This window comes from Lycorma delicatula, chromosome 3, assembly GCF_047948215.1.
Source record: "Lycorma delicatula isolate Av1 chromosome 3, ASM4794821v1, whole genome shotgun sequence".
NCBI lineage: Eukaryota > Metazoa > Arthropoda > Insecta > Hemiptera > Fulgoridae > Lycorma > Lycorma delicatula.
The window spans coordinates 48978391-49003586 of NC_134457.1; the positions used below are offsets into that span (position 1 = coordinate 48978391).

The 25196-nt window shown below is 29.7% G+C and overlaps 1 protein-coding gene across 1 annotated transcript in view; it reads right to left on the reverse strand.

The window, feature by feature from the left end:
- Positions 1-19230, reverse strand: part of LOC142321125 (uncharacterized) — a 37187-nt gene extending 17957 nt beyond the window's left edge. Inside the window, exons 1-2 of the mRNA XM_075359117.1 lie at positions 19188-19230; positions 12582-12686 (exon numbers count right to left, since the gene is read on the reverse strand). Of these exons, the coding sequence (XP_075215232.1) occupies positions 12582-12686; positions 19188-19230 (148 nt within the window). The remainder of the gene's footprint in view (positions 1-12581; positions 12687-19187) is intronic.
- Between the last annotated feature and the right edge of the window lie 5966 nt (positions 19231-25196).

Genomic DNA, 25196 nt, shown 5'->3' on the forward strand with positions numbered 1-25196 from the left:
TAAGCCTGCGGTTCACCATTCTCTCCATTACTTTGCATAAGATGCTTGTCAGAGATAGGGCGGTACCTTAAAGGGCTTCCTTTGTCTTTACCAGGCTTGAGCACTGGTACGACAATGACTTCTGACCAGGTCAAAGGGGAAACTTGTGAGAAGAATAGGGCATTATAAATACACAATAGGTCTTGTAGTGCTGAATTTGGAAGGTGTATGAGGATATAGAGAATATTGTCAGGTCCAGGGAGGTGTCACATGAGTTTTTAAGTGCATGTGACAACTCATTGAATGAAAATGAAGCGTTTATTAGTTCACCAACCGAATCACTAACGTTTAACAATAGTTCTTCCACCTTGTAATTGCAGCCTCAGAAATTCATTACTGTACGATGAGGTGAGGTACACCGAATGGAATAAATCTGCCAAGTTACTTGCCACAGCAGAAGGTGATGTAATGAGTTCTTAATGAATAAGACCGAGAATAGATTGTTTCGATGATCCACAAATTGCACGGATCTTTTTCCACATATAGACATGGGAGTAGTGAGTGAGATGGTGTCTACGTATTTTTTCCATGACTTCCTCCTAGCGTCCAAGAATACTCGATAACATACTGCTCTAGCCCTACGGTATAAATTTAATGTTAAGTTGTAGGCCTACGGTTAAATTTACATAGTGCCTGCCGTCAATTCCTAATAGCATTTTGGCAACCATCATTCCACCAAGGAACGGAAGGACGCCTAGGTTTACTTGATGTTTTGTGGGATATCTCTATTAGCATTCTCAAGTATCATGGATGAAAAAGAGGAAAGTTGATCGAAGATGTTTGCAACATCATCATACTGTAATGGGAAGGCTTTATGATAACCATTCCAATCTACCTTTTCAACAATCCATCTGTCGCATTTTTTCCAACTTGCAGCCAACACCAAAAGCAATAATAACTGGTCTGTGATCACTGTCATTAAGGTGATCACAAACAGACCAATTAAGATAAGGGAATAAACTCAGCAATACAGAGCAGTCAATGTTAGACAATGTATCAGATGATAAGGACATGAATGTGTGCAATTCATCATTCAGTAGACAAAAGTCAAGTCTTGTCTCATTCTGTTTATATTTCCTTGAGAGGAGCAGAAAAATGAGCCTCAGGAAATATGGTGGGCATTGAAGTCTCCTACTATTAATGACTGCGATGGGATTTGTGTAAGGAAATTTGAGATTTCTAAGGCATTGAACTCAAGAGTTCGATGAGAGATACAAATTGCAGATAAGAAATTTGAAGGGGACCTACCTTTACAGCAACAACAGGAATAAGGGTGGCTAGTGGAATCCTTACAGCTGAAACCTTATTCCTCATGAAAATAGCAACTCCACTGTTTACGCCATTCTGGCATAAAGTTTTTCCATTATTTCTACGAATTCCAAGCTAGGGTAGGTCCCGTTGCTTTGTTACAAGGAATGTTTGAATTCCACTTGGTTTCGTATTGCTGGGTCTGTAAAGCCCACCTGTTTTTATTATTGTTCTTGTGTTCGACCCTCCCACCGTCATCCTTAGCGACCGCGCCTATTATTCTATCGAGTTATTTCTGACTACCCTTTTCATACACCCGTTATTTTTTCGTCCCCTTACTAATACACACAGTTTTTTTTTTTATTACACACAGTTCAGTTTTTTATTACTAATTACGTTAAACCTTTATGTTATCATTCAAATTTGTGGAACATTCAGTTCATCCTACCTATGCCGTTCAAGTTTCAATTTCACTTTAGTACAGTCACGACAGGTCACTTACAGAAGGCTGTCATTGTTCAGCTGCAACCCATTTCATGTGCTCAATTAAGTTCAGTGTGATTATATTGTAATTAACTCTTTTGTACTGTAATATTATTGTGTATTTTTCTACGTCAAACTAGAATTACATTTTTACATTATTTAACGTTAAGTTTGTGGTTCATAAATCAGGAAAGGCCAATGCCAATCAAGATTTACTTTAATTTATTTTTCTAAGTTTATGACATTTGTTCATTGCTAATTTTTCAATATTACAGCATTTGTCAGTAATGCAATAGTTTTCCAGTCATATTATGTTTATTGATGTTTTGTTTTTCTAAGTATATAATTGTAAATCTCATTTTAATAATATTATTACTGATATGCTGATTTCAGTTGATATTTCTTATGTGAAATTAAGTTATGTTTATTTCATAATTTCATTCAATTTAAGGTTATGCTTTAACATAAGTTCAGTTGTTTTACATAATTAAAGTCCAATTTCTTTTGGCAAATACTAGCTGTGTGTTTTTTTATTTTTTAACTTTACCCAACATCCACCATTCTCTCTACTGTCTACTAGACATCTCTCACTGAAATAGCCTCTCAGTGTTACTGTATCCTGTTGTAGAGGAGCTGTGTTTCTTAAAAGCACATAATTAGTGGTTCAAGTGCGCACGTCGACACTCTATATCCTCAGTGCAGGACACCAAAGACCTCTAATCTTCCACTGATTAATGTTCATAAGTAAAGGTAGTTAAAGATAAATAATTTCAGGAAAATTTATAAAAGTTAGCTGTATGAGATCCAATTTTTCTTTTTCATATTTTTGATTTTAAAGAACTTTAATGCCCTGGGGTTAGGTGGTTCTTCAACCATATCCTACAGTATACAAGGTGATGGAGGAGTAGATTTGGTAGAATGGATTGAGGGGGTTCAAAATATATTTTTTTCTTTATTTTCAAAATTTCTTTTTAATTTTATTGAGATCTTTTTTATTTTTTTCTCATATTTTATTGTTTTTATTTTGTGTGTTGCCCGTTAAACATTAGAATGATCAGTCCAATAAATATGATAAAACCTTTTTTAAATTTCCAGATTTAGCCTTGCAAAGGTCCATCTGGATTGGTGTTCTACAGTATGAAAAATCTAACCCTTACCACATCATGTTCAACTTTTATATTTTCTGATTTAACTAAGTTGGTCTCTTCAATTGCCAAAGGATCTTTTGGAATATCACTATTAACATCAAGCAGTTCCTAGTTCCTCTTTCAATCATAGTAAATCTTTTTTCTGTAACAAAAAAAAATGAATGCCACAAAGTAAATATGTTTGTAATTATTATTATAAAGATAAATTGTATCTTTAATTCACTTACCACATACATTAACAGTACAGTCATAGTTCAATTATTATTATTAAGTGACTTTAATGTGCAAGGTTTAGTATGGGAAAACCTACAAAATGTTTCTTTTGCTAAATGTTATTCCAAATTTAGGTCCTCACCTTACAGATTTTTCTACAAATCGTAATCTTTTACAATCAAACAAATTGATAAATTGTTGTGGTAATTCACTTGATTTGGTTTTTCTAATATTACTGACGTAGCATTCATATTTCTTATGATGGAATTTTTTATCGTGATAAATAAAATATAATTTATCTTTAGAGATAATCTTGCGTAAGATTTTGGATTCTAATCTTATATGTGATAAATACATACCAGATTACAAAAATATTAATTTTGTAAGATTAAACATTTACTAAAGTTTGATCCTAAATAATATTTATTTATTATTATTCATTTTTTATACATCACCCCATAAGCTTGAAGCTTGTGCATGGAGCATGGGAATCGAATTTTGTAGTGTATGATAAAAAATTTTTCCTAAGTGTTTTTTTTTGAGTTCTCAAATGGTCACAACAGAGCTGTCCATACAGGTGACTGAATTTTGACATTTTAACTTTTTTTCAAGATATTTACAAACATTAGTGACAACATCTGAATTAACAAATAAAAAATAAGTTGTTTTCATCATTAAATTCACAAATTTTTATGAGTTCTTTTGGTACTATACCATACACTGTTTTACAACACTCTTCATCCACATAAATTCCTACAGAACATTGTTTTATGCTAAATTACTTGAAAATAATGTAATAATTTAACTGATTTAAAATCTGCAAATATAATGTTATTAAGTCAAACTTATTTAATAAACACTTCTGAAAACAGGATGAAATTTGTGACACTCTGTAAGGATGTGAGCAGGTCCATCTACAAAAACACTAAGTTGTACAAATTTGAGATTTTTATCATCAGCCCCATCAGTTATTTGAAGACAAAATACGCATTTTTAAAAAAAATTAGTTTTCAAAAATTCATAAAAATTTAGGGTTAAGTATATCACCATTAATATGATTTACGGTAAATCTACTAACATATACTTATACATAAAAAAAAATAATTCAAACTTTGTAAGCCATCCACGCCTCTTGAAAAAAATTACCAAAAGTGAAATTTCACAGTTTTTCATATTCAGCTTTATTTGTAGGTAATTCTCTCATAGAAAGAAGAGAGATAGATAAAAAAATTAACTAGACCAATCTTTTACCTTGAGGAAATATGAATAAATTGCTTTTTGTTTTATCCTTCCAGGATCAATAGGTTTTTAGTTAAGATTTTTTCCATAAACCCTTACAATCACAAAAATAGGAGTGCGCACTGTAACAAAAATGGCCGCCATAGGTAAACTACTTAAATAAAAAATTTAGAGAAAATAGTTTTAAGGTCCTGAGATACGTAGAAAACAAGTGGGTAAGTTTCATTCTTATTTGAATTGGTCAAGCAACCAACCACCTTTGGGTCACTTGAAATGGATTGACCTAATTGAACATTAATATTGTTGATAAGTATACAACAAAAGTACTTATAAAAAAAATTAATTTTCCAAAGCGTTTCTGTAGTGAACTTATTATCGCAAATATTAATAAGGAAAAGTTCTATAGGCTTCAAATACAACAAATATCTACTTAATATTAAGAATTATTTAAAAACAAATTGAATGTAATACTCTGAGTCATAAAGATTTATTATTAAATTACATTGTTAAAGTTGAGAAATTTTTATATACTGTTCCCAATTTTTTTTTTTAATTTACTAATAAAAATGACAACAATACATCTCATCCATCTCATATTCGTTTTTAAAATGAATATGCTGAGGGGGATGGTATTGTAGAACATTTTGCTTAACATGCGAGACTGTCTATACTAACAATGATTTTTCCTAGACTGATATTACATTTAACTGATATGAATGCTTCAGTTAAATTATTTTAACTAAGAATGGTGCTGATGAGATCATTTGACAATTTAATAATTCTTTGATGGACCCAGAAAATATTCATCTTTTAGTTAAGAAATGCTCTGCCTTTTTTTTACAGTTCTTAACTAAGCTCTTCAATAATTATTTTAATACTGTTGGTTTTCCTAGTCGTAACATTCAGATATCAATAATTATTGTCCTATCAGCAAATGCAATGTTTCTGCCGAACTCTTAGTTTATTTTAGTTAGTATGGAAATTAGAACATGCATACAGTAATTTATACTTCTGAACAACTTGGTTTTTTTGAAAGTAAATTACACAAATGAACTTATGTGCATATATGGAAGATATTCTAGATGCGCTAAATGATTATTATTATCTTGAAGCAATTTATAATGAATTGTGTGGTGCATTTGATATAATTAAAATAAAATTACTTATTAGAATGCTTGCTTTGTGTATATTTAATAATGAATTATTGTCTTGTGTATATTTATTTTGTACAAGTTGAATTTCTTGTATTAAAATTGGTAATTTTACCTCTAAGTCTTTTATGTTAGATGTGGAGTGTGACAAGTCATGCATCTGGGATCTCCAATTTTCATAATATTTATAAATGACATTAGTTTAATAATCTGCTATTCCCATTTTTTTTTTTTATTTGCAAATGATATGAAATTGTTTAAGCCTATTACAAATATAGTTGATATTCAATTACTTCAAATTGACTTAAGCTCTATGCAAAAATGATGCGACAAATTGCATTTCTTGTAACTTAAAAAGAATGTTTTCATATTCAATTTGGAAGGTCTGCTAATGCTGACATAATTATTTACTGAATAATATTACAACACAAAATATAGCTACTGTTAAAGACTTATACAGGGTCATTCACAGGAACTGGATGTTTTTAAAATAATCATAAAAAATTGAATATTTAGTTTAAAAATGTTTTATTGGTAATGAAATACTTGTTAAATCAAAGCATTTGTTACTTACTCATGAACAAAAAATTATGTCCGGCAAGTGATGTCCATTTTGGGCAATACATTGTTGCAGCCTTTCACGGTAACTGGCCTCAATTCTTTGCAGCATGTCTACATCAATCTGGGTGACGTGATGATGAATTGCGATCTTTTGGTTCTCCAATGTACGCAGTTTATTGCCATACACACGTGATTTCAGAAACCACCACAGAAAAAAATCACAACTACTCAAGTCGGGGGACCGAGGGGGGCGAGGAATGTCACCGAATCTGGAAACGATCCGTCCCGGAAACAAGTTACGGAGAACAGCCATCATTGCCCTCGCTGTGTGCACTGTCGCTCCATCGCAATAACACATTTTGAAAATCGATTCCCCGGTTTTGTAACTCAGGGATGAAAAACGTATTCAACATATGCAATGTAACGATCAGCTGTTACAGTTACGGCAACGTCATTTTCTTCAAAAAAATATAGTCCAATAACACCGATCTTTCCTATTGCACACTAGACATTCACCTTTGGGCTATGAAGTGGTCTCTCAGGAAGCTGATGTGAGTTCTTTCTGCCCGATACCGGCAATTCTGTTTGTTGACGAAGCCATTCTGATGAAAATGGGCTTCGTCACTCATTAAAGATAACAAATTTTTCATTTTCTTCAAAAATGGTAAGCATATGTCGACAAAATTGTAATTGCTGCGTGAAATCTTGCTTGTTTAACTGCTGCACGACGGCTATCTTGTAAAGATGGAAATGCAGGTCTGTATGCAGAATTCGTCTTACCGTACTTGTGCTCATTTGAAGCGCTGCTGAATGCCTCTGAATAGAGCGGCGTGGGGTTCGAACAATGGCTTCCCTTACTCGTTCGATGTTCTCCGAAGTGCTAGCAGTTTGTCGGGAATCCGGTGGTTTTTTCTTCAATATTGAACTGCTTGTTCGAAGGTTGTTTACCCATCGCAATATTGTGTTACGAGAAGGGACACTTGCATTACGATGGATATTAAACTAACGGCGGAAATCTCGCTGAACAGCAGTTACGGATACGTCTTTTCGCACAAAACTGTCATACGCGTACAGGCGTTGGTCTAGCGTCCACGGCTCCATCTCAACGACTAAAATGTAAATGCTATGAACAAAGGAAACGTCAGACACCAGCCACGTACAACCCACTTCAAAGACATCCGGTTCCCGTGAACGACGCTGTATTTTGATAGCAAGTTATCCTAAGTTATTCTCTACAAATTTTAGAAATATTAACTCTTCAGAACTTTAAGGATATGCTTTTTTATATCCAGTACTAAACGCTCTGTTGTCTGGTGACCTTTTACTGATTTGCAATTAAATTCAACAGACATACCTCATACAATCTTTCTTAAACGTGCTGCCTATAAAATCAGTGATTCTATGCACTTTGCTCATCATAACTTAATTCATATTTCAAATTTGTTAAAAGTAGCAAGTAATGAAACACATCTGATGAGGATAGATTTAATATTTACCAATAAAATTTTATTGGCTATCCTAATTTATTGTCTCCTTTTGACTTTCATATACAAACAACTAGATTGGTTAGATGTAATTTTCAATATTTTTGTTTCAGTCGATTCTCAAAGGAGATCACCTATTACTAGGCTACCTTTACTATGTAAAGTAACTTAAGGTGGTTAGACATTTATAATACTAGATTAAGTACTACTGTTAATACCTTGATTTTGTATTAATGGGTTTCATGCCCGTTTATTTGAATAAATAAAGTGGTAAATTGCTGTTAATCATCCAGCCATTTCTTTGGATAAAAATGGAAAGTTAGGTCTTAACAAAAAAGACAATTCCAAAACTGAAGCAAGTACTTTGAAAGATTATCCAGAAAAAAAAACAAGGTAGCAGGTGATAGCTTGATTGCAACAGAATTACAGAAAGAATCATGAAAATAGACAAGAAAAAGTAAAGAACTTCTTCCTAGAAGAGATATAGAAAACTGAAAAAAATTTCACAAGATTGAAAAATGCATTAATGCATATATTACACAAACAAAAAGATAAAACAGAATAAATAACTACAAAAGGATTTCCTCTTAAATCTGAAAGCACTTCCAAATAGAATGAAATTAATTATAGACTAACAACTGGGCGAATACCAAGAAGGATTCAGAAATAGAAGTCCAGAACAAATCTTGAACCTTAAAAAAATAAGGGAAAAATGACAAGGTATAATAAAAACTAAGTAATTCTCTTCATAGATTTCAAAAAGACTTACAACTCAATCAACAGAATTTCTTCTTTATTTAACAACCTTATTATTTGGTATAAATCCCGAAACAATTTTACATTATTAAACAGACTCTGACAAATACAAAATTAGAGGTGTCAGAAGAATTAGAAATTAAAACACTAGTAAGACAAGGGAATGAATCAGCTTAAAAATATTTTATCTGTGTCCTAGGGAAAGCAATAAGAGAGTGGTAAGAAGATGAAACAAATTTGAACACACCACTAAATAAAACTGGGGAGGACCCATGTTGGGTACAGTTAACAAAAATAAAAGAACACACAGCTTGTATTTGCCAAAAGAATTTGGACTTTAATTAGAAAGAAAACAACTGAACTTATGTTAAATCATAACCTTAAAAAATTAGAAGAAATTATGAAATAAACATAACTTAATTCTATATAAGAAATATCAGATGAATCAACATATGAATAATGATATTAAATGAGAAAATACATGAATATACATTTTTCAAATACACATTTTGAAAATCTACAATTTAACAAAGCCTGAAAACAAGAGAACATAAACCACGTTATTTACAATTATATACTTAGAAAAACAAAAATCAATAAACATAATATGACTGGAAAACTATTGCATTACTGACATATGCTGTAATAATGAAAATCAGCAATGAACAAATGTCATTAACCTAGAAAAATAAACTACAGTAATTCGTACGTATCATTGGCACTGGCCTTTTCTGAATTATGAACATCCAGCTTAGCATTAAATAATTAAAACGTGTAATTCTAGTTTAGTAGAAAAAAAGCCACGATAATCTTCCAGTATAAAAAAGATTTAATTACAATAATCAAATTGAAATAAGTAAACATATAAATAGAGTTCATTTTCGTAGTAAGCTTTCTTGAAAATATAAAATTACAAAGTCCAAAAACGTAACTTCACATCTTGAGTAATTTTCTTTAGATTAATATAAGAAGTAATATGAATATAGTTCATGAGTAGATAATACTTAATCTCGGCGATTAACAAGTTAAATTAGTTTAAATGATACGAGTTAATTGCAATAAACATTTCAAGTAATGGTAATTTACTCTGAGTAACTGACGTTTGAACACAAACTTTTGATGAACAACACAAAATATAATAATAGTTATCAATAATAATATATGAAATATATTGCACATAAGTTTTATAATTCTGAAGTAGTGTTTAAATTAAAAGTAGATTTGATAAGAACGATAGTTTGCATTTAATAACCCATAAAATGGGATACACACGAACAATGATAACATAAACGTTTAATATGAATAATTTGCACTTGCCTGTATCACACACAAATATTAGCAAGAGATGAACTCGTGAAAGCAAGTACATATGAATATATACAGTAATCCTAAGCGTAGTCTGTCTGCAATGGTATATCAGGAATACAGGGGTGAAACGTGGTTTAGAGGTTGAGCAGGACGTGGTGTCTCAGATTTGTAGGAATGAGTTTGGAGAAATTCTGCATTGATGAAATTGTAGTAAGCAGCTGGAGAAGATTCGGCGTCAATAGAATTGGCTGGTTTGTAGTAAATGAAGCACTTTCATCAGAGACATGATATACTGAACTTGAAAATTAACTTGTCGAAGAAACGAGACGAAATGTAGGAATCTGCTAAATTCACAAAAGGCTGACGAGAAGAGCAAGAGAGAATGCCCACGACGTTTATGCGTATGAATATGATGAAAGTAATTATCACAAAGTTTGAGAGAAAAAGTCTCAGTCGACTGTACATGGTGAATGTCTGATCTACTCAGCCGAAAAGATGGCGTGAATGAAAAGAGGGAGAAACCAAACCTAGGCAGTGGACAGGAGAGAGAGTGTGTAAAAAACAAGAGATGTGTGCATGTATTAGTATGAGAGCGAAAGAAAGAAAAGGTGCGTGAAGGCAACAATAAATAATACAAGAAAAGAGCACGCGGTCACTATTAAGATGACAGAATCTCTCGTCTGGCTGACGCCAGGTCTCAAAGAAATATAATCAAACAGATACAAATATGACAAGCCCAATACGGAACATAATGAATTTACCAAGCCTGTAACAAACAAGGCCCAACCCTAGCTTTGAATTCATAGGAAATAACGCAACTTTACGCAATGGCGTAAACAACCAGTTTGCATCAGATGCATCTTTAGTTTGAAATCAAATGAAATAAGTCAAATAAAAAAAAAAGTAAGTAAAAAGTTGAGAAAAATGCTACAACTACTAAAAGTACAAGAAAATGGAAGCAAATTAAGAAGTAATAAAGATATTTACAAACACAATGAAATTGAGAAATGTCAGATTACATCAAAAAATGAAGAGCCAGATCTTTTTTCAAGCTCAGAAAAAAGATCTTCAACTATATTTACAGCAAAAACAATGCAAATCAATAAATTTTAGTGTTCCTAAATGAAATGAAGATATCTGAAGGAGATTGTGCAATATAGAACAATATTCAGAAAACCACTACAAGATTTCATAGATTTCAAAGAGAAGGAGAAACAAAAAACAGCAACATTTGGTCAAAAGAGAGAAGGCAAAAACAAAGTAAACGAATGAAAAATTGATGGAAAATCAGGAAAGAAAACAAAGAAATATGAGGAATGAATGTAAAATATTGCTTCATAATCCTCAGACAGCCAAATAAACAACAAAAAAAAAATTTAAACTTACATGCTCAAATGATGTATTCGTTCCCGTCCTATGATTTGGTAAAAAAATGTATATCATAACTCCTACATTATCCGGTTCATTCTCTAATTTAATATTTTTACTAAGAGGCAGAGCTTCATTGTTAAAAAATTATTTACAGGCTCGTTCATTATCTGTAAAAAAAAACAAACTAATGTAAAAATAAATGGTACTTATGTATTAACGCCACCACAGCTTCAGCTTTTCAGCTTTATTTAAAAACAAAGTAGTCAATCGGATTTTGGTGGAAAATGAACAGTCTCTTTATTAATTATAATAAATGGTTGTTTATATTTATTTATTTCATAAATATAATTTAACCAAACTTAACCTTCGCTCGCTAACCTTGACTAATTAACACCGTAATTTTTTGAGAATTTATTTAATAAATTCAGTAATTATTGAAATTATTTATTATTTAAATAATCAAAACACTCCTGGTAATTAGTCAAGGTTAGCGAGTGAAGTGAGCGAGCGTAGGTTAAGTTTGGTTAAATTATATTTATAAAATAAATAAATATAAATAACCATTTATTAAAATTAATAAAGAGACTGATTTGAATCTATGTTAAACTCTATATCGGCCCATTTTCCACTGAAATCCGATTGACTACTTTGTTTTTAAATAAAGCTGTAGCTGCGGTGGCATTATTACGTAAGTACCAAATTCATTAACATATAAGAATTAGCATAAAAAATACTACAAGAAATAGCCATTTTATTTAACAAACAAAAAAATTAATTTTGTTGACCAGTGTAAAATTATTAAACTTGTTTTTAATTTAGAATTTATAAGTTAATTATTATTAAATACATTGTGCACTACTGATACCATCCTATTTATAAGTGTATTATATCAGTGTAAATGTGTATTTTATTATTAAGTCAAAATGTATTTTGTTTTGCTTTCCTTTCAGTAAATAAATAAATTTTTTTAATAATTTTTTCTTTTAGATATATTTGCATGCCCCATTTAGTGTTATCAAGCACCCCCCCCCCCTCCTGTTTGAGAAACAGATCTGGACAGTCATCTGCTGTAATGTTCTTCTTTTCTATTTACATAGCGACCTTGACCTTTATAATTCCAGAGATTATTAAAGACTTGTTTTGTTTAGCTTTGATCGGTTCATTTGTCCATAGAATTTTAGTCATCGCTTTCTTATTGTTACTTCCAGGTCTTCAATTTATCATAATCTCTTTATTTGTTCTCAGTCTTATAAATCTTAACCTTCTGCGATTTATAACCTTATTATAAATCTTATTTCTATCTTGAGTATATTTTCTATTCCAGTTACATCTGTAGTTTCCATGCAGTACAGAATAACTGGTTGTACAACTGTGCTATGTCTAAATTTTACATTTATATAAAAGTTCTTTTTATTGAAAATAAATACTTTTTCTGTAAGTTATGTTGTTATGATTTGTGTTTTTTTTTTTTGTTTTAATCGCTAATTCACCTTTCTACAAATTGTTTCTCAAAGATATTTAAAATGATCTGTGATCATATTTGCCAAGCTTTGTTTCTATTGACTTTTTGGAATATTTACCGGCACTTGTCTTTATTTCTGACTTCGAAAAGAAGATCTGCAAGCCTGCTTTTTCTGTTACTTCTTTCAATCGGTTAATTTTGTAGATTGTTTCTCGTTCTGATTCTGCAAAGAAGAATGCTAAGTCTTAGTATAAAGCTAGATATTCAATCTTCAATGTCTGTATAACACATATATACAGTATGTATATATATTTATTTTTTTATATCGATTTTTAAATTGCATATAAAGTAAAACAATTTCTTTCTAGAAGGAAAAATATTTTTGTTACACTAATTATAGTTTTACTTAGACCGAGATCAGGCATTATTCTTTTTAAAATTAAAATTAATAATTAAAAAAAAATATGTAATCTAGCAAATGAAAGCATACACCTGAACTTAAGCTTCAATAAAATTCAACAATAAATCTTAATATAACTGGTTTCTACCTTTTTACGTTAGCTTATGAAGAAGTTATTTAAAGAAAAATGAATGCAACATTTACATCTTCGAAGAAAACTAGGAAAACACTTTTTTTACAGTTTTTTTTGTTTACCGGCCTTTTGAATTTCGAAAAAAACAAAATAGTAAACCGAGCGACTTACATTTATTGAAATATGGAACCCTATGTATTACATATTAAAAATGATTAAACATATATCAGCTAGCAGTTTTCAAAAGGTACAAATTAGAGATTACACATTTTAAATATTTAAGATTGCAGTGAATTACTTGTAAAATGCGAGTTATCTTTATGAATTAAAAAGTTAGAGTTTTTATGAACGAAAGAAAAAAATCAAGGAAAAGAGCAAAAAGAGGTTTTACATTTACTGCAATAGTAGACTAAGGAAAATGTACCACTGCCTCTTTACCTTTGTCATGTTACATGAAAACAGTCTGGTTTGATCCAAGGCGTATTTGTACTTTTTTTAATAGTATCTTTGTAAATAAAAAAATGAAATTTAATTAAAATATCTAAAAAATAATAATTTGTATAGTCTACTGTACAGTTTAATTAAAAAATTGTAGAGGTAGAACTTGACATTTTTGAATAAATTATTTTTCTAGGTTAGAAACACAATATTATTTTATAAACTACAAATATTGCTTTGTAACTGAAATCAAAACTAGAAATTAATTTAATTTATCACCGCATTGATGGCACAGGCGTACTTGCCTGTTATATCGAAGATGTAAGGTTCGATTCTCGGCTTGGGTCCAGAAAGTGTGTAAAGAATTTGTCCCTGACAGATGATTTGCAACTAAGATTTTAGATTGCCTAAAATAATCGTTTTTAACACATTAACCATATTTTGCTTCGTACAGTAGGTTCAGATTGTGCAGTAATTTTACTTCATTAATTATTTATATCGGCCGATTAACCTAAAATTTAAAACCATGCGTCTAACTTGTTTCATTTCTGTTTATCTTTGAGATATTATTTCGCTGGTATTATAAAATAGAAAACAGTTTTAGAAATGTTTGGATATTATATGAAGAAATAGTTATAAATTTATTTTGTAAAAATAAGAGAGTACAAATTGTATTCTAAAATGCATTACACAATAAGTATGGATACTATAGGGTACTTATGCAGTTTGTTCCACCCCAATTTTTTTTTTATTGTTAGGTTAGGTTAGGTTAGCTTACAGTAATCTTAAGGATCTTGGATACACCCATTTTACAATCTATAATTCTAAAAATTTCGTTGACCCTCAAACTGGTGTATACACCAATCACATAGAATCAACATGGCAAAAGACAAAAAAAAAATGCATAACCAACGTTTTGGTACCCACTAAGAACTTTTGCAGTCATATTTGAGCGAATATACGTATGTGGCGTAAAAGGTATCCTTATAACGCTTTTTTATTTTTGTAAACAACACGTTTCAGAGGAATAGCCTCACAATTAAAGTTTTGTTTGACGTTTGTAATTTTCAAATAAAATTTGGTTAATCAGGTCTTTCTGTTTCAGTTTAATGCCCGTTAAGCATTTTTCATTGTTAGCACATTTTTTGCATCGTCATAATAATTAAAGTTTTGTTATAAGTACCTATAACAGGCAAACAAAAATAATAACACTTATTTTAAGGTATACTAAAATAATATAAGAAAAACTTACCTCAGTCAATAATTAAGGATCATCTATCTAAAATAATGATGTAACAATAGCTGTTAAACAACAGTGAACACAGAAACGATAACCTAATTTGAACTGCGTAAACCCGAGCCGAGACTGACCGCTGTATTTCATAAGCTTCGTTCTGTCACCACGTAATTTCTCTGCGCTCCCCTGCAACAAACGTCCGGATAAACAACAAACCGTCAACCGCCACAGCAAAAATAAATTAGGAAAACAAGCCCGCCCTCTAAAGTGCACTTCGTAGACTGCGTTGTTTCATCTCTCATAACACAACCAACCGACCAACAACGACAGTTTAATATTTATGTTTGTGTACACGAACACGCAAACACACATTTAGTATGGATTTAATTCAAAAATTATATTTAGAGATCACAAGTAACATATAATTATAATTTTTCGTGTCTCATTTCATTTCTGTAATCAATTTTGTCATCTCGGTAATGCAGTAGAGAAACCGACTGATATATTGAAAGATACGGATTTGATTCTCGACTTGACACCGGATCACAATTTTAGCCAGGTTTCATATACTGAAAATAAGAGTAAACTAAAGATCTCAGATTCAGTTCTCGGTTTAGAATTAGTATTTTTCTCAATAATTATATTTACGTATAACGCTCAAGTGAAAACAACAACAAAAAACTAATTAAATAAATAAAATAAACCGGTGAAAGCAAACTTAAAATTAAACATTATTTTTAATATTTTTAAATTAATTATTTTGTTAGACCGTCACTAAAAATCACATCCTATAAAATTTCAGACTTTTTATCTTCTATCGCATGTACTTTCTATTACGATTCTTTTAAGTTTATGTAAGTAAATGTAATGTAATACTTGAGCGCATATAAACTAATCACCTCGGCGACCGGCGAGGTGGAGTAATAATATCTTCCCTCTTATCCGAAAGGTCCCGGGTTCGTATCCCGGTCACGCTTGAAATTTTAATTCACTTCAAATTTTCCACACAACCTCCAACCTAATACAGTGAATATTTAATAGTAATAAATTATTGAATTAAAATAGTATTATCGTTTCCGCGAGCAGAACTAGTCAGGTTTTGTACTGGTCGAGAGTTAAAGCGTCATATAATTTTCAGTTCTTTTCGTTATAACTTCTTAACCGTCCTATGTTAAAAAAAAAAGTTTGGAATTATTTTTAAAGAAGATTATATTTTGGTATTAAATTTATATTTGATTTTTAGGGTTCGGTTACAGCTCGGGCATCACTCCATATCTGTAATACTTGTATGAGTTTTACGCGTTAAAAAAAAAATAATCATAACTTGAAGATTCGATTATAAAGATATTTATTGCACGGATAATCGTTTAAAAAATAAATAAATAAATTTAAACTCGATTTGATTTCTACAGAGTTAAATTTTTCTAATGTAAATTTCATCTATATATAAGTTCATTAAAAAAGATAGATATAATGAAAGCCGGCGAGTTTGATTTTCGGGTTTAAAAATTTTATTTAGCTATCACCTATTAAAAAAGACTGAAAAATTTAAAGTCGCGATTTTGATTCTCGGTTTCAGCACAAAATCACATACTTAATGTTATAATAAACATTAAATAACGTTAAAAAATAGACTTAATCTTTCCTCAGAACGCAGTTTAATTTTATTTAACAGTTTCATTAAAAAATATTATGCATTATGATAAAAAACAATATTAAAAAAAAAACAATCTTGAGATATGATGAAATGGTCTCGGGTTCGTTCCCGGCTTGGATCATAAGTACTTAAATTCGTAATGTATATCCGAGTATCGCTAATAAAAAAAAAGCTTAAGTTGAAGATCCTGGGTTGGATTCTCATAACATAATCGCATTTCAAAACATAATTTCATTTGTAATATTTATAAAATACTCCGTTTAAAATCAATTTGGGTAATTTTTCGTAAAATGCCTGCCACAAAAAATATATATTTTTTTTTTAATCGATACAAAATAACATATACTACTATTAGGTAATATTAAGGAGGAGAAATGATGGTAAAATGATAAAGGTCAAGGTTAATGAGGCATTCGTTTATATGTTGAAGCATTTGTCTGTTGATAATTATGTTTGTAATAATTATAAATGTAATTTAACCAAAGTTAACCTACACTCGCTAACCTTGACTAGCGAGCGAAGCGAGCGTAGGTTAAGTTTGTTAATTATATTTATAATTTTTTAAATTTATTTTCTTATTTCAATATTGAAATAAATTATATCGTATTAAAAAGTATCTTTTACGTATTTATGTTGTAAGTACGCGTATTTATTCGTTAATTATTATTTTTGTTAAAATGTACTTTACGCCAACGGGTGTACCGCACCGCGCTAGTAGTTTAACCTTGATCAAGGACTGGTGTGGCGGCGATTGGAGAGGGTGACTCGCATATCACATCGCAAAGTAAAATGTAGACAGCGCGTCGGCAAGCAGTTCCGTTTATGATTGCAGGATGATTTATAACGTTATCCGACATGAATTAACATTTATAATAGGTTTTTTTTTAAGTTAATTTATTTTACTCGCAATGACAACATCCAGAGTACCCGCATATTTTTTTCTTTTCCTCCGGACCAACCGTTATGTATCGCTTCACAGAATGAGATGAAATAGCAATTTTATAGCGTGTGAAAATATCATGCCTGACCGGGATTCGAACTCGCGACCTCTGGATGAAAGGCCGAGACGCTATCACTCGCACCATGCGAGTTAACCGCTCACTATCACGCGCATTTTTTTTTAAATTGTTTTTTTTCCACTTATGAATTTTGATAATAATGTAAGATAATGTCAAGCGTAACCCGAAATCGAACCCAGAACGTTTTATCCGACAGTACTATCTTCTCGCAATTATTATTTTCATACCGTTTATTATAATAAAATTAATATTAACCCGTAATTTAACAATCTGTTTTATTTTATACGTATATTACAATAATTGAAGCTAAATGTATTATAAAAATGACACCAGAGGTTACATACTAATGAAACGTGTAAAATAGATTAATTTTTTTTACCTCCGGGTCCATAGTTAAGTTATCGCTTCAAAGGATGAGATGAACAATTTGTAGCGCGTGTGAAAATGCCATGCCTGACCGGGTTCGAACCTGGGACCTCCGGATGAAAGGCCGAGACGCTACCACTCGCGCCACGGAGGCCGACAAATAGATTAGGTTGCATAATATTAACCTAAAATACAGAAACATCTTGAATTACAGATCTAAATTACAAAATAACTACAAATAAATTCAAAAAAGTAATAATTTAAATTTTTACTGAGGGCGGTAACATAAATAATGAAGGGTCGGAAAGAAAAATGATGTATTAATTTAGTAATTAATATTTCTGAAAATCAAACAAATTCATGATGATAAGTGTTTTTTATTAAAAAAAAAAACTTTTTTATCAGACGGTGTTATATTCAAGGGCTAAGCGTTTTTTATATAAAAGAAAACTGTGAAAAAAAATCTGGTTAGAGGACACGATGTAACGATATTTTTTTAATATAGAAATCTACGATAATCAATTAAAAAAAAATAATTGAAGTAAGTGGAAAGAATCGTCGATTTCGGAACAGTTTCAATGAAAGACGTTTCTAAATACTATCGTATTGGAAACCACATACTGTATTCATTCCATAAAAGTGGATTAATTTTTAACCCTCTATAAATCTCTGATTCAGTAATTTTTTTGGTTGCGTGTATCAACCCCGCAAGATAAAATTAATTTTTCAGCAGTTTTTTTAACATTGTCACGAGTAGTTACACACAACTGAAGGAAAAAATAATATAACCTCACTACATTAAAACTAAAAAGATTATTTGTAATTTAATTAATTTTTGATATACTTAAGCTTAACTAATTAATTTAAAATAACACAACAAGAATTTAATACCTTTACGAACATAGTTTTTCATATAAGTAAGTTTACCTATCTTGTGTAGGTTAGGTAGACAAAACGGTTTAAGTAAATTAGAAATCGCGAAACATATGATTTGGTTATCGCGAAACATATGATTTGGTTATCACGAAACATATGAGGTTATCAGACTAAACTGATTACGGGATTTCTTCTAAAGATGTATATTTTGAAAATATTTTTATTTAATGTTGTTTGTTATTTATATTTGTAACTTTATTTATTACATTTTCTATTGTAAAAAAAAAATCATGTTACAAATAATTATACACGTTAAGTAAAACCGATAAAAAAACAACGGTCTCTCATTTTGCCAACTTAAATTTTAATAAAGAGATCTGTATTTAAAATAGTACCTAATTGTATAAATAAGTAAATAAGTAAAACTATTAACCGATTGTAATTAATACATTAATTAATATATATTATTTAGTTTTATTTACAAATATTATTTATTTAAAAGTTATAAACGTATTTTTAAAAAAATATTCTAGTAAACAAAAATAGATGACCGCGGATGATTATTATCAGACTCAAATCTTTTGTAGAACCCACAAACCTGTCAAAACTTGTTCAGATTCCGAACCGACAACATCGTTCATCGTTTCGTATTAGCTTAAAAAGTTATTTTCCTGGATTTAAGGTAAAATTAGGGTAAACTTATTGAAAAGCAGCATATTTATGCGAGGAATAATAGTTTTTAAGTATTTAAATTAATTATACAAATTAATATTCAATTTTGGCTGGTTACTGATTTATTATAAAGCCACGTGCTTTAGACTGTCCAATGTTAAAAAATTAGAAAATTCATTTTTAGAAATAGATAAATCATTTAAATTTTATTTAATATAATATTTATTGTTATGACTTTTATATGTTAATATGATTTTCTCATTTTTTAAATTTCATATATTTTTTTTAATAAAAAATTGTTTCAAGGCTGTAGTCTTTTGCCCATGCATTCATGGCAACATTTTGGTTTTTATAAATTGCAAATTCTAATAATTTGTAGTTTGTTCAATATACAGCTGTTTGCTCTTTATATATATATATATATGACTGATATTTTTAAAAATATATGAATTCCTACAATTTGAAAAAAAAAGATGATGCAATCAGTTGAAATTTGCTACAGACTAAATTAGGTGAAGATTATGCAAAGTAGTTTATTTTAAAAATAGTTCTACAATCTATTAATTTATTGGTAAAATGTTTATCAATTTATTTATTAAATTATTTATAATAAAAAAGTGTACGCCAAAGATTGTTACATATACTACAAAAAAGGTGTATGCAGAAAGATTAATTATTGTTTAAATAATTAATAAGAGAAAAATGCATGATTATTGCATATGCTGAAAAAAGGTGTATGCAAAAAAATTAATTATTGTTGAAATAATTAATAAAAAAAATGCACCAAGGATTATTGCATATACTGACTATTTCAGTTGAGGTAATGAACCAGATTACATAGACAGCTTTCATATCAAGGCTGTTGTGAATAAACTGCTGCTTAAAATTTTAATTTGCATCTATAGCTTAAGAAGTTTTTGGGGTAATGACTAGTTCATTTCCTCAACAAAAAAAAAAATGTAAATATTCAATGTATTTAATCAAAAATGCATCGGTTTAAAATTAAAACCAGTTATTACTGGAATTTTTTAAGTAACTGTTTAATTAAAAATTTTAAATTGGATAATGTTTATTAAAATGATGGAACGAGACCAGTAGAATATTATGCTATAAGTTGGCAGTAATATTATGCTTTCATTAGTTCTGAGATCACTTATAGATCCTAGATAACAAAATGAATTCAGTTTTTATTAGTAATATTACATTTATTTACTATATGCTTTGTACATATTTACAGATTATTTTTCATCTAATATTATTTTAGTAATATGGAATTCAAGTAGGACATAAATAAGTTGTTAGGCTTTTTGCATACACAAAAGTGACCTTATTTAGTCTATACTTCTATAATTTTTTCACGATTTTTAAAAGTAATTTTCAGTTAATTAAAATCTGATTGTGATATCTAGCACTGTTAACAAAAAAATCATACTTACACATACACAAAATCTTCAAACATTTCAAACAATAAACTTCTATAATTACAATGAATTCTCGCACAGTTTTGACAAAACTTTTCATTTATGAGACCTTCGCTATTTCGCAGTATGAAATGCACTGATTTTCACAGTACAATGCACTCACTACATGAGTTCAATAACTCAACCGGTCTTCATCAAATTTTCACATGCACAACATCAGTTACACTACTACAGCATACCTAAGTTTCAATGAAAATGATGTACGCTAATGTATATAAGGAACTTAAATTTTAAGTGAATGATATTTTTGTACTTCTCATACCTCAAAACGTAAAGAAAATTCAATTTCAACCCCTCAAACCCACCGTTTGACTGAAAATAATATACTTTTTTTTTCAAAAAACAGTTAAAAAATGTTACATAGCTTTATTGTTACATATGTTAATTATCAACAGATATATTCATTCATTTATCACACAAGAGATCTTAATCGTTATGAATGAATTATTTCTCATTTTAATTAATTAATTATTTACAATGAAAGATAGTTTAAGATTTATGTTTAATTTTCATGCGGTTCCATATTTCTAGAAAGCTGAAACAGAAACCGATTGCATCTTAAGTCACATGATACAAACCGACTTTAACCATCACCTCTTATAAAATCTTTAAACAATTTTTTTCATCACCGGTCACTGTAGAATCACAAAAATTAGTTAACCAGCTAGTTTTTTAGCCCTGCAATACTCCTTCATTCTTTCAATGTCCAACTTCCTTCTTTCTTTTGACCGCTTTTGATTACCGTATTCTTTCTTCTCCTTCTGGACCCCTTTCGTTAGTCTTTCTGGGCCCTAGGATTTTCCTTGTATCAGTCTTTCAGCAGGTTCCAATTTACCTATTCCCCTTTGTTCAGAGCTTTGCGTTTGGATTACCGTTGTATAGTAACTGATCTTGCCCATCCTTGAGATCTGTTTCATATTGTATATGTTATTTGTTAGGCCATAGGATGTTAGAATTTACTGGTACTGACAATGTTTGTTCCCTTGTCCATTTCATTTAGTCTGTTAACTTCACCCGAGTACCTAAATTTTTTCGTATTTTTAATTTGTTTGAAATTTGTCCACAACAATTTCGGTGTGTTCTTAATGTACTTGATTTGCCTTTATATATATAGTCGATTATATACTCTGAGAGTGTTGATTCAAACCAAAATTACAAATAGAAGGCAATTAAGATTTAATTGTGGAAAAAGACAATAAAAATATTAACCAATATGTAAAAATTACTTAAAATTTGTAAAAACTTGCAGGAAGGGTTTATAAGTACAAATAAATTGTACAATAAAACATGAAACGATTACTAAAAGTATCAGGACATTCGTGAAAATCAAAAAGAACTTTTACTTCATTTGTTCATTCAATAATAATAATAATAAAAAACAAAGGGATAAGTTAAAATTATAGTTTATATAAAAATATACACATAACAGTAATAATTATAATTTTAACCCCTCAATCAGATTAAATTTTTAATTTCTTTGGAGAAAAGTTGCAGATTGATATTTTCTCTATGTTAATGTTTAAAAAGATTTTGCTTTGCTTAACTATGGTGACATTAATATACACATAAAAAAAAATCTGTCTTAACTATCTCCTGTCTTCACTAGTAATCATATACTAACTATTAACCATTAATTTGGGTAGTTTATAAGAAGAATCTGTGTCTTAACTACTAATCATATACTAACTATTAACTATTAATTTGGGTAGTTTATAAGCAAACTAACTGGTGGTGGATTTTTATGTATATTATATATGTTGCCGTAATATATTTAAACTTAGGTCATTAAGTTTAAGAATAACTGCTGGTTAATTTATTTGTGGTCGACAAAGTATTCAAAGAATTAACTAAAATCTGATTGTTTGAGGTTAAGATAATTAGTTATTAATTATATGAGAAACAGTTTTAGGGGCGTTTTCTTTTTTCCCTTGTTTGTATCATATTTTTTTCTTTTTTTAAGTTGCTCACAGTAGAATTCTTTAATAAAAATAAAATGTAAGAACAACGTCATCTTGTTTTTAACCGACTGACTTCTTTATCTAAACCGTTAACTTGGATTATTTCTCAGAGATATTTAAATTTATTAACTTTGTTCATTTTTCCATATTTTGAATAGAATCTTTGTTATCGGTCATGAATTTTGCTTTATCGATGGAAATTTTGAACCCTACTTTATCTGCGATTTCTTTTATACGGTTTACTTGTTCTCCTACTGTGTGATTTTTTTAGAAAATTGCAGTGTCGTTAGGAAAGGTTTGGTAATTAATTCAAATAACTTTCAACTTCCGACCCGGTTTTATTTCAGTGTTCCAATTTTTTTCGTCTTTTTCTCCCGTTCTCTTAATTTTTCTAAGACACGGTTAATAAGAATTACTCGTAAATAACCCAGTAAACCTTGTATTATTCCTGCCTTTGCAAGGAATAAGACATATCAGCAAAAACAAATGCGTTCTGATTACAGAATACAAATGAAAAATCTGTAGAAAAGATTACAAAATTATGGTCTTACAGATATTTCTATACGTGTTCTGCAATGGGGGTTTTATGTTTTTTCTAGATATTTAAATAATATCATCGAGTTACAACCGTTCTAACCCGGTAAACTAACCGTCTGTGAAACATTATATTGCCTTTATCTTTGCTCACCTAGTAATTTTCAGAAGAGAATATTCTTCCATTCCTAGAGTATTTGTTTTCTTATTCTAGATTATATAGATAAATTATATTCCGATAAAAATTAATTTGTTCTTACAACATATTGTAGAGATTGTTATTTGAGGACAAGGTTGAAACGGTTTGGGTGGCAAAGCATGAAGCAGTATGTGAAAGCTTCTAGAATGACTGGAAATGTTAAAACATATAATCATAAATTTATTTTTGATTAGGAACTCTCTGTGTAATATACTATGAAAATATGGCACTCATAAGAATATAACTTGTGACAATTATAATATCTACTACTCTTTATTGTAATGAATTTTATAAATACATCGGCATTAAATTTAATTAACTTCATTATAACTCGGCATTTTTCAGTGTGAAAGCCACTTAAATGATAATATTGTTCTTGTCTTATGTTCCAGTTAGGGTGAATAGTAATAAGATTACAATTCAATGTTGAATTAACAGTAACTAGCATAAATGTTTGGTACTTGAGTATGTAACATATATCAGGTACCATTATCTGTGCTCTGCTTTGCAGTGTACAGCGTACAATGTCAATGGATAACTGAATGTTTCCTGCCTTTGCAGGGAATAGTACATATCAGCAAAAACAAGTGTGCTCTGATTACAGAATACAAATGTATATATCTGTAGGAAATATTACACAATTATGGTCTTACAGATATTGCTATACATGATCTGCATATAATTAATTTCTTCAGCTGATATGTAAGAAGCATAAATATGTTGTAATATTTCAATAAGTGAGTGCGCGACGCGTACGCGTTCAACCGCGTCGGACACCGGCCGTTTTCTTCGATACGGGGTTACGCATAAACCGTAAATGTGGATAAGCGAATGGTATAAGATGGGTGTTACTAATGTTAATACCCATATATATTTTTGTGCTGTTTCTTTACAGGTCTGACTACAGCAGTTCCATCAGCAGCAGTCCTCCCTAATATCCACCCAAAAGAAACACCCCATTTTTTTCAAAACTGTACTTTTTATATTCAAATAATTTCTTTAAATTTTATTTATTTTCTAGTTTTAATAGTATTTTTAATTTAGATTTTTAATGAAAATACATAACTGCTTTAATAGTTTTTTTTTAAGTTAAAAATATTTTTAAATGCACAATTTTAAATTGTTTTTCATTTTATATTTTTTTAAAGAAATTTTTTTAATTCAATTCAAATTAATTTTATTATGTAAGGAATTTATTTCCATTAAGGGGATGTAATTTATTATTTGTTTTAATAATGACTTTTAAACATAGATTAATAATTAATTTTTTTTAACAATAATTACATTTATTTAAATAATTAAACTTATTATTATTCAATAAAGGGGGGATACTCCACCTTGGCCCTTTACCCCATCCAGCGAGCTACAGTCTACATTTTCTTCAGTTCATCGCTTCAGCATCAGTCCTCCCGATTATCCGCCCAAGGGGAATACTCTTTTTTTTCAAAATTATAATTTTTTTAATATTTAGACTGTTCATTTAATTTTTCTTTTCACTAGAAGTTAATTTACATTTAACATTTTTATTTTTATTTTAATAAAAGCTCATTTTTAGTTATATTACTCTGATTTTATAAAGCGAATTAAAATTTAACGGTAAAATTAATTATAAAGTTTGCTTTTTTAAAGCTTTTTTTTTAATTTAGATTTTTCAGATTAGTTTATTTAATTGGTAGCTAGAAAATAATTTTAGAATTAGTGTAATTAATGAAAATCATTTAATTTCTTTTTAACTTTTACTATATACTTTTTCATTAAGGGGG